Here is a 16,708-nt window from a genome sequence, read left to right as displayed (position 1 = left end):
GAGGAATTCAATAGGGAATTGCAATAGTTCACTGTCATCATCTATTGGAAAATGTTTTGAAACTAAAGTTCAGAGTCAGCTCAACTCAACATACCCTCCGCCCGAATAAAAGTATAGCCCGATATTATACCGATAGCCCAAATAAAAGTAGATTATTTAGACAAAAACAAAACAAAAAACTAAACGAAACGAAAAAACGAAAGTTGATATCTATACTCAATTCTAATTACGTTATCCTATTTATTTTCATATAAGAACCTTCGGTAAAATTCCGGCATCATTTGTGTAATTAATTATGATTATTAAGATTGGCATAGTGCTGAATCACAAACAAACCAAATGGTTCCAAAATAGAATTACCTCAACAGTTGATTTCGACGGGTTTAACCTTGTATTTTTTATTTTTTTTTTATTTTGTATATTGTATCTTAAACCGATGCTTGTTGTGAAATCTGGACATGCATAACTTCAATTTGAAAATTCAACCATGAAAATTGGTCGAGTAGAAGAGCCAAACGAACTGGGAAATGAAAAACTAAATTTAACTACCAATAGAGCAAATTTATTTTACGTATAATCCGGGTTTGGACTGTAGCTACATATATTCCAATGCTTGATGGGACATCTGTGCGTACATACCCTCAATTTGAGACCTCAATCTTGAAAATCGGTCGGTTAGAAGAGCCAAACGAACTCGGAAAAGAGAAACAAAATTTAACTTCTATACGAAATACATGGAGAGGAAATTTTTTTTACGTATAAACCAAGTGGGGTTATAGATAAATATTTGCCGATGCTTGATGGAAAATCTGTGCGTGCATACCTTCAATTCGAGACCTCAATCATGAAAATCGGTCGGGTAGAAGAGCCAAACGAACTCGGCAAAAAAATCCCAAATTTAACTCCCATAAGAAATACATGGGGAACAAATTTCGTTTACGTATAATCCACGTGGGATTATAGATACATTTATGCCGATGCTTGATGGCAAATCTGTGCGTGCATAACTTCAATTTGAGACCTCAATCATGAAAATCGGTCGGGTAGAAGAGCCAATCGAACTCGGCAAAGATAAACCAAATTTAACTCCCATAAGAATAACATGGGGAGCAAATTTCTTTTACTTATAAGCCGAGTAGGATTATAGATAAATATATCCCGATGCTTGATGGCAAATCTGTGCGTGCATACCTTTAATTTTAAACCTCAATCATGAAAATCGGTCAGGTAGAAGAGCCAATCGAACTCGGCAAAGATAAACCAAATTTAACACCCATAAGAATAACATGGGGAGCAAATTTCTTTTACGTATAAGCCGAGTAGTATTATAGATAACTATATTCCGATGCTTGATGGCAAATCTGTGCGTGCATACCTTCAATTTGAGACCTCAATCATGACAATCGGTCGGGTAGAAGAGCCAATCGAACTCGGCAAAGATAAACCAAATTTAACTCCCATAAGAATAACATGGGGAGCAAATTTCTTTTACGTATAAGCCGAGTAGGATTATAGATAAATATATGCCGATGCTTGATGGCAAATCTGAGCGTGCATACCTTCAATTTGAGACCTCAATCATGAAAATCGGTCGGGTAGAAGAGCCAAACGAACTCGGAAAAGAAAAACCAAATTTTTTTAATATATAAGATAAGAAGCAAAGTAAAAATACCGTAGAATGAAGCGAGATGATGTAGCTTTGTTGCTGACAAAGATCTACTGTTTAGCCAAGACCAATTCTGAAAATCTAAATGATCAAGGTTGGCTAGATCCAGTTTTGAACCACCACAAACCTCTGACTTCCCAGAATCAACCGGCGACCTTTTATGAGTCAAATCAAAGAACGAAAATACCCACCCGTCCAAAGAGTCAAACCTAACCTCACTCACCACATGATAGAAGCTGTAGACTAATTCAGTCAAATTGTGGGTAGGAGGGGGAGGGGGTAAAGGGGAGAAGGTTCTATATCTGTCAACATTGCCGAATTGAACCAGGCTCGGTTGAGATCGGGGCATTTCTCTCCCTAATTGCTGAACCTCGGAATAAAACACTTCTGGTTCGCTTCAGAGATGAAGGGGCAAGTTCCTTCCGACTTGTGATGGATTGAACGCATGTGTGTGTGCGTGAGCGTATGCCAGGAGGGGCTGCTTTTGGGAAATCTGAGTCGGATTAATTTGGGATAAGTGCTTCTTATTGGATCAATGCTTTTGGGAGCTAGCATCGTACTTTTTGCTGTAAACCAGTCGGAGAGTAAAACCTTCAAACACAACATGTTGCAAATAAAGCAAAATCTTTAAGCCGTTGGTGTAGTCTCTAAACACGTGGTAGAGGACAAAATACTACAGAAATACGTGGTCAAATACGAAATGAAAATAACTGGTCATTGTTGTGGTGGAGTAGGCCTATACACCGACGCAAACATTTAGTTTAATTAATTACAGAACCACAATTCGATAGTTTACTCATATTTGATCAAGATAAGCTACATTTTCACATTGACTCTTGCTTCATATTTTAGAAATGGACACTAGTAGTCTAGTATACAAAGTCAATGGTATATGAAACATCAATAAACTCATTACCAATGATTACACATACTCCTTAATTAAAATATACTCCCACCAAAGTCAATGCTACTACTCTTTCATGTCTCAATTAAAACTTACATTCTATAACGAACACTCAAACCCATAGCGCACTGATGACACGGTATCGATTGAAATAAAGGTAATTCACACAATTACTCAGGCAATTAACACGTCTGTAATTACACATGTAGGGTGAGTCCTGATAATGCCAAGGCTGGAATGTAGTAATTAATGTCTGGTATTGTGCGGTCTACGTTCACACAGAGAATGACCCAGCAGAGTGGAGAGTAGAGTGGTCGAGAGGGCTTACTTCAGAGTAGCTCTTTAAACCTGCCCTTTAAACATTTAAAGTAGGTTTTCGAAAGTGTAGCAAGAATTTAGTAAACTATTTGGGACCAAATTTTTATTGGCTAAAATTTACTTTGAACAAATTTTTTCGTGCGTATATTTTGTATTTATAAACTTTAAAAAAGTGTTTTCGTGGTTTAGTTAAGAGGGTTTTCAAACATAAAACCCGATTAAAATTATAAATCCACCCAAAAATTAAATTTTAAACTATCTACAATCCACCCTGCTCGTAAGATTAATATTTAGCATTAATCTACAGATTAGCAGAAAAAGTTTAAGTTTATTAGTGCGTAACAACAAGTAAATAGAGCAAACATTGATTTTCTCGTTGTTTCTTACAAACCAATTAATAAAATAATTCTATCTGCTAGGCAAGGTAACTTTAAAGGCCCGAGGTGTAATGACCAACTAAAAGTTAAGTCAATTTTTATGACAGACAACTTTAGATACAGAAAGATGCCCCACAAATTTCGTGTTGATCGTATGGACGGGTTTAACCGAGGACCAACCAAAGTTTCATCTCTGAACTATTTTGTTCATACAGTATTTTTCCTGTACTAATACAACCAGTCAAAAGTCAGGCATTTGATCTAATTTTGAGACTGTAATACAGAAACGTTCGCAAATAAAACTGCGTTCTAAAATTTTGTTTCTTGCCGATTGGATTGACTGTTTACCAAAACACCAACAAACAGTCCCATATTTTCTTTGATGTAAATAAATCTTCCCAAGAGCACATTTTCCACTTCATCTCCACACCGGAAACTATAGAATCCTACCAACAAAGCGGATGTTGCACTATTTTCCACGCGCTTGGCATCGCCGGCTCATCGCTCATAACCGGCGTTGGCTCGCGCGTTTTTCGTCATTATTCAACAATGATAATTCCGTCACAAGATGGACGACACCGCGTCGCCTTTGCTGCTAATTTGCGCCGAGCCGCTGCCACTATACACTACAGACGCCGCTACAGACGTTGGGATGCCTAGATGCGCCTAATCGCTCCTCGCGCCTCCCCGCTCATTATGCGCGCGTCGTTTATCAAATGTCGCTTATTACACACCTTAGCACCAGTTTTGTTTCTATGATTTGTCGACCGCGACACTTCCACTTTGATGTTCGCGTCGTAAAATAAATAGGGCGAATAATTAACACGGATTTAGCTTTTTTGGTGCAATGTTTTTGGATTCACATTAGGCCTATCGTTAGGAACATGAGTGTTGAGTATTTTAACATGTTCAACAACCGCCTTTTTGGATGATTTATTTAGGTTATCTTACCTCCCCATACTCCTCGATAGTTTATTTGTTCAAAATTATGACAAATTACCACTAAATTTAGAGTGAGATCAATGAGTCACTTTTTGTGATCAATTACTGATAAATCTTACAATAATCAATTGTGTCCAAAAAGAAAATTGTATAGTTTTAAGCTCTCTTTCACACGTACACACCTCTAACAATATATCTTCTTTAGCTTGATTAGCTTGACACTTATCATGACTATTAATTTTTTTTAATTTTTCTGGTATTTCTGAAACGTGTGGAAAACAATCATGTCTTTTGCAATTTGTATAAAGTTTTACCTTTGGAAAAATCACACAGTCAAAAAATAAGTACCAATATCACTTTAACATGTTGTATTATACTCTAAAGTAGGTCTATTACTTGTATTTTTGATTAAATATTGCAGAAATATAGTTCCTGATTACAACTACTGCTTGAATTCGTAAACATTTACTATTCGGTGTTTATTTGTTTATAATCAAACGCATCGATAATATCCTCAAAGCACAACGGTTATAGGTTAATTTCAAAGTTATAAACGGTTACAAATCGTAGCGCTCGTCATATTATTAGGATCTGTTTGGAGTCATTTGGGATCATCAGGGTCTGAGGTCACGATGATAAGTCGTGATCCGAATCGACACGGGCGGAGATCGTGCTTGAAACTCTAGGCCGAACGGAGAAAAAGTCGTCGCGTTCTTTTTGTTCTGCTTTTTGTGGACTAAAATTAATTTTTATTTACAAGTTATCGTGAATTTACAATCTTACAACGAGCTTACATTTTCATAACGTTGATCTTGAAAATCTTGACTAAAACGACAGATAAAAGGAAGTAACTCTTCTTGAAAGTATTGACATTTATTTTTCCTAAACCACAAAAAATAAATCTTTACGTTCGCATAAACCACATAATGAGGACCATTACCATTGACCTAAACCACATAAAAAGGGACAGAATTGTCATGAAAAGTTTATCTTGATCTAAACCTCAGAGTAAAAAATACAAGAATCTTGGTTTATTGCATTGTTAATTTATTTCAGGATGTATCCTATAGACGGTTGAAAATAGATTTCCCTATAGGAGAACTTTGCCTAGTATTTTTAATTTTAGTATTCCCCTTCTCATAGTTTATATTACACTGATATTATATTTCTGGAGGCACCACTGATTAGTTCCTCATCCAAGCACCACAATGTCTTCTGGTTTACTCATCCACGTCGTTGTTCGCAGGTGTGGTTCCAGAACGCGCGGGCCAAGTGGCGTCGGATGATGTTGAAACAGGAGTCTGGAGGCGGCAAGTCCGGAGACAAGTGTGGGGACGGCTCGGGGGCGGCGTTGGAGGCGGCGTACCATCTACCGCCCCACGGCAGTCCACAGCATTACCTGAGTCCGTCGCCGCTAGAGTGCAGCTCCTAGTGAATGGACAAACAGAGTGATTGTTTACGAGATATTGTGTAATGATTAGACTAAACTGTAACATTGACCTTAGATACTAGTGTAGACATCCCATTCGGAGTTGAAGACATATGAGGCGCTCACAAGTGGACATAGTCCTAAAACAGACGCAGTAGGTTTTCAGCTCACTGGAACATCACGACAAAGCAAATATCAAAATTATATTTTCTTTGTAAATGTTGATATTAAGATAATTTATGTGATCAAAATGCTAGTTTACATTGATTTGTCCCTTTAGATTGGTGTAGTTCAAATCTTTGTTTGGATACGGAAAATCCCAAATAGCTCAGTATGTATAATTAGAAACATTCATTTTATTTGTAAAACTAGCTACAACTGGTACATGGAAATGGGATGTCTACTACTACTTTTCATAGTCTAAGATGGTATACTCCAAGATAAGTGTGGAGTTTAAGGCAAAGCTTACAACCTGCAATTTTACTACAATATCATTAATGTCCACAACAAATTTTAATTACGTTATTTTACAACCAATAGTAAATGATTCATTCAAGAGTGTCGACAGTGTTTTCTTTGTTTGAAGAAAAGTATAAGCGGTAAGACGTATGGTTATTGTACATCACGAAAATGGAAATGCACAGGACATCTTGTTATTTTTATTTATTTTTTATTTTTTATTATTATTGTGTGTTTTTGCCCCATGGAAATGTTCACGTTTATTTCATGAGGAAACCGTTAAAACCTAATTCTTGTTAGCGGTACTATTATAACGTTGGCGGATATCATCTTGAAATGTTTCCATTGTTCTTTCCAATTAAATATGCAACAGAGCTTCGGTTGTAAAATTAGAAATTGCCATAACAATGTGAATTTATAATAACTACGTCTTTACGTTGCCTTGGTACTCTATATAAAAAAAAATAGTCATTTGAACTAACTCATGCTCTAAAATCCAATACTTATAAAAACATTTTACTTAACGCTAACATAAAGAAATTTGTTTAAAATCTTAAATAGCATAAAAATTAGGTCGTGTTGGTGGCCGCAGCATAATGAGGTGTTGCGGAAGTCAACGTCTAGTAACTGTGTAGCCATGCACTTGCCGCGGAGGCGGACACTGCGTGCACAGGGTGTCCCGTAAATAATGTCACTTAGTGCACAAATATTGCCGCTTTGTTTATGCCGTCGTGCGCAAGGTCTAAATCACGCTCGGCGCGCCTACTGACGGTTACACGGCGAACACGCACTCCTGGCTGGAGCGCAACTTACTAACTGGTTACTGTGACTATGCAGTTGCTAAGTAACAGGTTACATTGGCTATCCAACCGAGCTGCTAGAGAAATAAATAGTGGCGCCACCAACAAAGAGGACTGAGATGTAGTTGTGCCACAAACATTACATGTTATTGCTACGCTGTTACTCAGTCGTGTTATTAAGAAATAGGTTACTCAGACTATGCAACTAGGCCATAAAGTAACAGGTTGCCGTGCCCTGTTACAAACTGTTACAGCCCTGACACATCATACCGGTAGGACAGTCGATTAAATCAAGTATCTAATGCATGAAAAAAGTTCTTAAAACTAGTTGACACTCTTGAATTGAATATTTATATATAGTTTCATACATTTGTCATTTTTTAAATTTGGTATACAGTACAACGTTAGAGAATGCAAACTAAAATAATCTAATTTGCCACTTATTTTGCTAATAAATAAATAAATCATTTCCAATGTCTCCCAATGACTGACTACGGTACAGCTCTCAGTGTCTGAGACATCAAAAACTAGTTAGTAAGCAATCGCTATATTTAGGCTACAATTTGCTCGTAATTACCTACCGTAATGGAGGTAATGTGTAAAGTTGTACTTTAGTTTGTACATAAGTTGCCCTAGCCTGGTAGGACTGATGTAAACATTTAACTTATTTATTGACATCGATAGAAACTAAACATTCGCAAATCGAATAATAGATTCATCGCACTTCTGATATTATGTAAATACGATTGTAAAATACGCATATAAGTACTCGAGAAAGTACGTCCTTTAGTTAAACTAAGTACCTTCAGTGCTTCTCAAAATTATAAACTAGAGTAAAAACTCTAATTAAGAATAGTATAACTAATTGTCCTTTCACAATTTACGCTATGAGCACAAAACTATGTACCCTTTTGTTATTTTTATCTTTGTTTGATATTTCTTGTTATTTGTTTTATTTTGTAACAAAGATTAAATACGGGACGTAGAAGCAATCGTAAGGGAGTGACTTAACTTAATGTGGTTATATCGTAAACTACTTAGCTGATGTAAATATTCCTACAAATTGAGTTTTACGTAAAATATTTGTGATGTACATTTGTGAGCAGGGTTAAATGTTGACGAAAAAATTATTTGTGAGAAATTGCGCTTTAAAAACGATTTTATTTGGAATTATTTGAACCAAACTATCGCTATTGTATTATTTAAGGTTTCAAAATTAAGAACCTAAAGCAGAGGAAAATATATTTGTTTAGAATAGTTTGTCTTTGTAAGACAACCATGAAATGGCATTTCACATGTATTACATGTTTTTACAAATTTCCCACCTTTTGACCCTGTCTGTGTGATGCGAGTTGTCGAAATGGTTGTTTGTTTGTACAAAGAACGGTTTATCACACCTTTGTATTTGTACTTGTAATATATTAACGAAAATATATACTGCGACACTTCAGGCAATGTTTTATTTAGGACCTCACATCTCCATTAAATGTTACTGTTTTTCTGCTCTTAGTAATAAATATGTGTCCATAATTTGAAATTAGTTTTAAATTATTAACACTTGCTATTATATTAGAAAAATAATGTGTTCTATATTTTCTTGTCAAATACAGTTGACAAATAAAAGTCATATATTTTTGTTTGGTCATCGCCTATCCATTTTAAACGCTAACATGGCCGAACGCAGCAGCGTGCGGTGTGCCGCAGAGAATAAAAAGGGGTCTAAATATGGGGTTGAGTATAGTGGAAACATCCATATTTTGATTACTTTATAGATTTTAGAAGACAGATTTTAGACCATTATTTTCAGAGATTCTTGTAACTTATGAACTTCTTATAAACATCACATTCACTGGTGAAGTATGCATATAACCACCATAGAATATACCATAGTATATACCATAGAATATAGGTAATAGGTATATAGGTAATGAGCTAATAGGTAATAGAATTAAATATAGAACGGTTACGGTGACACATTAATAAAAAATTTAGTTTATGATTTTATTGTTCCCCATAAATATACTGCAATTCTTTCTTTCAAAATAATTATTTTTCGCTACAAGCAGTTTTGTATATGATATGATATTAAATACATTCATCTCATTTGGATTAATATGACTTCAGTCACTAAGTTTGCCTGTCATGTAATAAATACTAAATAATAAAAACCCAATCAATAATTATGATGTTTTGTTAATGCAGCTAAGATTGATAAAATCTTAAATGGTTTGCGGTTAGTCATGATGTGTTCCAAGCGAAATTGCTCACCGGACTTGAGTATGTACTGTATATAAACTTCGTTTGGTGATCCTTAATTCAGTAAGGATGCTTACCAGCAATAACTTATATTAATACTCTGTTAATTTTTTGTATTTGAACATTTTAAATTTGTTTAATAACTAAGAGTATGTTATATGAAAGGGTTATATGAGTATGTTATATGAGATTATATGAAACACTCAAGACCATGTTTTGAAGTATTTTAGCTAAGAAAATCACATTTAGTATGTTCACCACTTAAAAAAAAAATATTTTTAACATTTGCTGGCAAGGCAGATGTTTTTATGCATAGGTGATATACGACGATAGTCAAAATAGTATGAGAAAGGTAATCTACTTAAATAGTATAAGAAACACGAATGCCTATTAACTCGAGAGTGTATCATTCACTGGTAATTATTCACTGCTGCAAAAGTGTGGATGGGCAGATAATGCTAAATGAACTTATAATGGAAATGCAGTACCTATATTTTACCCTAATTTAGCAATAATTTTTAACGATTGGTGGCCATGCTATGACAAAAATCATAAGAATGGTTGATCGATGATAAACTGTTATCTAGTCAGAGATATGATTAGACAAAAAAATCCACTTGTATAAGAAACACAAATGACACCGGTGAGTAGATGGGCAGATGGGCAGGATTCTAGCAGCTATGGTAGTCAGGAGATGATCTGGTGTGTACAGTGGAGCAGTATGGGAGGATGGGTACTAGCCACGCCTCCTGAATCCTCCAATCCTGGGCCCCATCCTAACACCTCACCACTACTGTCGATGCTGCACCAGAAGTGGACTACGGAATCAAAATTGAGAGTCATACCCAGTATCATACTTGGTAAGCATCCCATCTCTATGCGTACAGAAGGGATTTTTATTTTGAAGATAACGAATATTGTTGAATGGTATTATCAAGATTTGTATGGCCAAAAATTAGATTATGTTATACCGAAAATAAATAAATATAAAATTGTTAGATAGATAAAAATTATGAGTAAGATAGTGGATAGTACACAAATCCAAGCAAACCTAATGATGTTATTATTTAGTACTTTCTCTCCTTAGGATGGGATCAGATTCTAGACCCCGAAAAGTCCTCAAATTTCTTTTCTGTGATGGAAAATGTTCCCAATAGTACCTTAAATAACATAAACTTGGAACTTATACCATCACCAAAAAACTGACCTTCAAACAAAAAGTTTAACTTCTCTCACAGTGTGATGGTGTCAAAATTTTTTTATCCTTAGTCACGTTATCTTTGGAAATCAGTATTTAAAATTATAGCAATGTTAATCATTTTCAAACATAATGACTTTATAAAAAATATATAATAAATTGGTCAATCGGTTAAAAAAAATGCTATGTTTAGACAACGACAAAAAACAATAATTTACAGTAACACACTATGTAACTAAATTAAGTCAACTTCGTTCAAATTCAATCTAATAGCTATAAATTTTACCATTTCATTGAAACGTCAACTGCTCTGTTATATACAAGTAACAAGATTAATGTTTTGCTTGTTTAATACAAATCTAAATGTAGCCTATACTTTGGCAGTAAATCATGACCTCAACAGTAGGAACTATATGAACTTCTTATAAACATCACATTCACTGGTGAAGTATGCATGCCTATCATGAAGTATGCATACAACAGCTGATTTATTGTGCACAATGCATGCAATGTAAAGTTAGGAATTGTAAAGGCATGTGAACTGTGTTGCATAGTGATAGACTTACTTGTTTTTCCCTCAACTAAGATACATTTTATTTGTATATTTTTTCTTTTATTTGTAATATTACCATTTACGTCCGATTTTTAAATAATTTTATTTTAAAAATTTAAAAGATCCATACTTTGAACCCACAAATGCTAGAAATGAAAATGTATAAATATAGGTCTACTTTAAATTTATGCTATTCTATATACGTTGGACCAGCTAAAAGTCACATACAGAATAGGACTTAGACAACGTTTAATTGGTAAGATAGTAAAGCGAAAATGAACTCACTACAACAGTACGGGTTGATAAAACTTAAAGACAAAAAGAGTCTTCAAAGCAAATTTAATTTTGGGATAAGACGTACAAAATGCAAGAAAATGATTTTTATTTACTAGTTAGGTTAGGAGTTCAGTCACACTAGATAATCTCCTAGGGATAGAATAATGAACACATTAATGTTATTTTTTAATTATCTGAGCCATGTACAGTATAATTCTTCATCGAATACAAATATTTCATATTTTCTCATTTCACATGGTACATTATTCACAATAATCGCGCAGGAAATTTTACAAACATAGAATGAAAATCTACTGAGTCCAATGAAATTAAGTTGAAAACGTGCAAAGTTCCTTGTTATCACCAGGCTGACAAATCTCCACCTTTGGACAGAATAAAGACATTTTATTTCAATACCCAACAATATATTTTTGATACTACACCGTCACATTTACACGATCAAGATGGCTTACGTTTCCCTGAGAAAGGGGAGCGGGCGAAGGAAAGGGAGGGAGGTTTCAAGAAACTCTTTTATTGATTTTCTCCTCCACTCCTGTTTTTCCTTGTCACTTCTTTCTGTTTGCCTACTCCAGCGTTCTGGATGAAATAAACGAATTGTATTTACACAGGGAAATGAGCCCTTCGGCTTTCTGGGTAGACTTTAATACTCTCGCCGCGAAAATGCAAATATTTGTAAAACCATCGTCGATTTTCAACTTAAACGTGTGTTCTCTATTAAGTGGAGTTTTGGAATAGAGTGTACACTAAATCTGCACTTAACCAAATTCTATTAATACGGGTTTTGAGTAATCAAGACAGTAATTTGAAAGCAGTTGGTAAAAATTACATAAGAATCCAACAGTGTAAGCTACTTAGTTTGATTGAACTGTTTACTGTGTTTCGGTAGTTTACAGATTTTTAATTTGACTTGGAGGTTAGACTTATTACCGTAAAATGAGTTTTATAATATCCCAAATTGCCCTAGAGTTCTCTGGGTTTTGTATTAAGTTTATTCTATGTAGTCCAGGTTTAACTTATAAACCAGGATGACTTTGAACGCCAATTAATTAGTAGGCCTACTTATTGGTTAGAGTTAACCAAGTGAGTTCATTTTTTGCTAACGAATAGAGTAGAGAGGTAGGACTAACCAATAGGTTAAGTATAATAAACTTGATCGTTAGAAATTAAAATTTCAACAGTTTTGAATCAAATACCATTTTTTTGCGTTCTAAACACAGTTTATAATTGGTCGTTAAACATGCGTTCGGTTGTCCTACTCACTCGGTTTATAATACGCACTATCGCCGTAGTTTGACACTTAACAACAAGTCCCGAGTTTTCAGCAAAATAACGAAGAGAGTCGTGACTATATAATTTTAATATAGTCCGGACAAGAAATGTGAATGTACATCCGTGTAATACATGTTTTAATACAAGTGAAATTTTATGCTTATTAAGCTGGGGCACTGTTTGAGATAGCCTGTAACAATATTTTTGATAAGCCAAATAAAATCTTTGTATCATTGTATCTGCGGAACATTATAAAGTCATCACATCGTCTGTATGAACAGTGTTTGTGAGTGGTAAATGTATGAAACCCTTTTCAAGACTATATTATACGATGCCGTTGCGCGATGGCAGTAAAAAGGTTCGGCAGAGGCAAGAAATGGGGTTGTAAAGTCAAAAACTGCATCGCGACCCCAAACTTGGGGTCTTTGAGTCTGATCAATTAGCGAAAATAATTAGCAATACAGGGTCGCGGTGTATTCAACTGTTTCAAATCTACCTAATTGGGATTTCTTTCTGTTTTCAAACTGAGTGTGATTTCAGGTGACAAAAATCACGCTGCTGCAAGGGTTCTTTTGGGTGTGAAATCGGGTGTTTCCATTTGCACATTGAAGTGGAAGGGTTATAGAATGAAACTGGGATGTGTAACCAAAGTGTTTGGTGTTGAAAGAACCCCCTGTAATATACATTGCGAAGTGGAATGATGTAATAAAGATGTATTGTGTACACTGTAGTATAAATTAAACTATGCAGTAAATAATACATTTCATAACTGGATATAATCTAAGCAGATGAAACGACAAGAAATAAACTCTTAACACCGAAACTACCTTATTGTATACAGGAAATAAAACATTAATTATTGTTTTTTAGTATTCTGATCAGGCTGAACAATTTACAATTTATGCTTTTAAATAATGTTTTGCTGTACGAGATTGAAGCTGTTGTTGTATGTAAGTTATACTGTACAGTTAAACAAATAACAATAAATTAAAAGGTATGTAATAAATAATACATGAGAGATAATACATACATATTATACAGTGTAATACAGTATAAATTGACCTTAGGAATGATTTAGTATGACAAAAACTCGTTACACGGGAAGGTAGACTGCAAGCGATATAGTGATAAAATAAACAATGCACAATATTCATTGACAATACTTATAACGCATATTCTATTTGGAAATCCAGAATGTCAGTAAATTGACAAACACGTCACTATCTTGACGACATGAACCCACAACATGCACAATGTGATTAGTACAAAAACTTATCTGCTTACAATTAATTCCTATTTAAAGTGGGGTAATTATGCTAAAAATAGATAATGCAATTAAATGTATGCAATTATTTCTATAATGTCAAAAAGGTCATTGTCATATTGCCTAACAGTTATTCTTAATGACATGATGGTCATAATTTACGTAGATCCGGTATCGCTTTAGGTTATACATGTCAAACCCTGTTAATTAAATTAATTAGTTGAAATTAGGGAGTACGATTCAAGAAGAATCTGATAACACGCCAATATTTGGTGAGTTAGTCTGTTACATAAATTCTTTTTTAACTGTAAAATTTATTTTGTTGGCTTACCTGTGCCCAGTTGTAGTAATTCAACGAATTGTGAACAAATGAGTGAAGATTAATTGATTATAATCGTTAGAAGTTATCGTGATACCTGGGGAGGAGCTTTATAAATTTTTGAATTATTTCTTTCGGTTAGCTATGGCATAAATTTGAAACTCAATTAATGATATTAATGAACTCTACAGTTTGTATTGTTCTAAAATAAGTTGGATATTACGATTTCGATAACCTCTAAAATCTCAATTTATCAAGTACTTGTTGCAGTACTTTGTCCATGGATGACTAATAGTATTACTATTTGTGAAATTGTCAATAAAGTATACAACTAGCAATTTGAATTCTAAACACACGCGTAATTCTATACATTCCAAATAACGCACGTAGGACAAAGGAAGCACAGTTTATCAGTTTCTCCCTAATTACCCCTATAGGCGATACCAGCAGTAGTTTTTGCACAAAACATATTTCCTTTGCACTGAATAAGCACAATGTTCCTATGTCAAAACTCATGTTAAAAATATAGACAATTTTAAAAGTAAAATTTTATGAAGAATTCAATAAGTAGACCTATGTTAAATTGATCAGTGATATACGTCAACAATACCGTGTTTTCAACACTTTTGTGTCCATTCTTCAACTCAGTTCCCAACACACCGGTGACACAAAAAACTAAATTTTTATTACAAAACTTACAACTTCTATATTAGTACGTGTACTGATAAATGTCTGTACGCATGCATACAGAAGGCCATTTATTTAGTAAAATAATACCTATATTTAGTATACTTAGGTATATAATTAGTCCGCGTGCACACGGGTCTACTCTAGGACTAGACTCGATTCACTGGACGATTTTGGAGAATGAAGAATGGCTACCTCAATATCGAAATATAATGGCTTTACAATTAAACAAATTGTGATAACGGTTAATAAATCACAGAGGACATAAATAATTTTAACTTCAATTTATTGTACTACTTAACCTTGTCCAGACAAAATTTATAACACTATGTAATATATGCACACGTAATAAATCTGTTTATATGTTATGATGAAAAAAATTGTTGAACACAACTCTAGTGGTAAAAACCGTATGGATATTATCTTTTGTAGACTCTTGGCAATATTTAATGTGAAAGTTTTACAAATTACCTTCAGCATTATTATAATGAATTCAGTTGTAAAAGCAAGCAGCTCTGCACCACGCAATACCCTAGTCTTTGCCCTTTTAACATAGTAAACGTCAGTAAATGGTGAATGTATTAAAATATTAAATCCACATCCACTTATTCACAACATACCGCGATGTGTAGGACAAATTGTTCTAATACTTTAAGTCTGTATATTTCGCATATGGAATTGAGGTAAAAACAAAAATAGAAATTATATCTTAGAGTTGTTATAATGGGGTAGATGATGGAGACATTAAGGAAGCTAAGCTTGCAATAAGTTGTCCACTTAGTTTGTCATGGGTTTAAAAATCGGCGTATTAGAAAATAATTAAATTACACAATAGGACATTCTATCTGTGATGAAGTTTGGTTAATATTAACATGGAATATTATTGACAGTAATGTGTGACTGAAGAGATAGGTACATATTAAGCACATTTCCTAAATAAACATATTTCACTTCACTCAAAACTTTATTTAATCTGAAGCAGCATTGTCGACACTAAATGTTGCCTAAATCTATATTCATTCAAACAAATATAGATTTAGGATTATTATTTTTTAGAAAGTTAAGCTTCACTAATAATAGTAGTCATAAACACACAAATTCCCAGGACTACCAGCAACAGAGCCAGTATAAACCTAAAATATCATCTGCTTGAAAACACAAAGTTTTGAACCACGGTTTTAGTTTTACTGAAGCTGAGACTAACAAAACGCGCTTACGGATGAGATACAACGGAATTGATGCCTGAAGGGCGAAGCTCCTGTTTAACCCCAGGTCCCGTGATGGTATCGGGTGAGCCGGAGGGAAGGGTTAGACGATGGAAGTGGCAGGTTCCAGGCCAGGTCAGAGTTGAGGAAGTCGAGAGACCATGTGGTGGGAAATCATCCGCGACAGAGCATCTGGGAGACATATGAACACCTCCTTCCACCTCGCCGACACGGATATACTAAACACAACGATATAAACAGTAGACCACAACAACCACAACACCGCTAAACTGTGTACCACAAAAACCACAACACAGCTAAACTGTGTACCACAACAACCACAACACAGCTAAACTGTATACCACAACAAACACAACACAGCTAAACTGTGTACCACAACAACCACAACACAGCTAAACTGTATACCACAACCACCACAACAAAGCTAAAATGTATACCACAACAACCACAATAAAGCTAAAATGTATACCACAACCGCCACAACAGAGCTAAACTGTATATCACAACAACCACAACACCGCTAAACTCTATACCACAAAATCCACAACACAGTTTAACTGTATACAACAACAACCACAACAAAGCTAAACTATATACCACAACCACCGCAACACAGCTAAACTGTATACCACAACAGCCACAATAAAGCTAAACTGTATATCACAACAGAGCTAAACTGTGTACCACAACAAGCACAACTGAGCTAACCTTCGTAACACAACAACCACAACAGAGCTAAACTGT

The 16,708-nt window shown here is 34.6% G+C and overlaps 1 protein-coding gene across 2 annotated transcripts in view; it reads left to right on the top strand.

The window, feature by feature from the left end:
- Positions 1 to 8,345, top strand: part of LOC128994556 (LIM/homeobox protein Lhx9-like) — an 82,442-nt gene extending 74,097 nt beyond the window's left edge. For both annotated transcript variants that reach the window (XM_054419181.1, XM_054419180.1), the window contains exon 6: positions 5,454 to 8,345. In XM_054419181.1, the coding sequence (XP_054275156.1) occupies positions 5,454 to 5,639 (186 nt within the window). In that variant the 3' untranslated portion in view covers positions 5,640 to 8,345. The remainder of the gene's footprint in view (positions 1 to 5,453) is intronic.
- The last annotated feature ends 8,363 nt before the right edge of the window (positions 8,346 to 16,708 follow it).

Source organism: Macrosteles quadrilineatus, unplaced genomic scaffold (genome assembly GCF_028750875.1).
Source record: "Macrosteles quadrilineatus isolate MER2022 unplaced genomic scaffold, UCM_ALF_1.0 Scaffold_5__1_contigs__length_97177068, whole genome shotgun sequence".
NCBI classification, from domain to species: Eukaryota; Metazoa; Arthropoda; class Insecta; order Hemiptera; family Cicadellidae; genus Macrosteles; species Macrosteles quadrilineatus.
The sequence above is the reverse complement of the archived record's forward strand: the minus strand, read 5'-3'. Positions and strand labels throughout refer to the sequence as shown.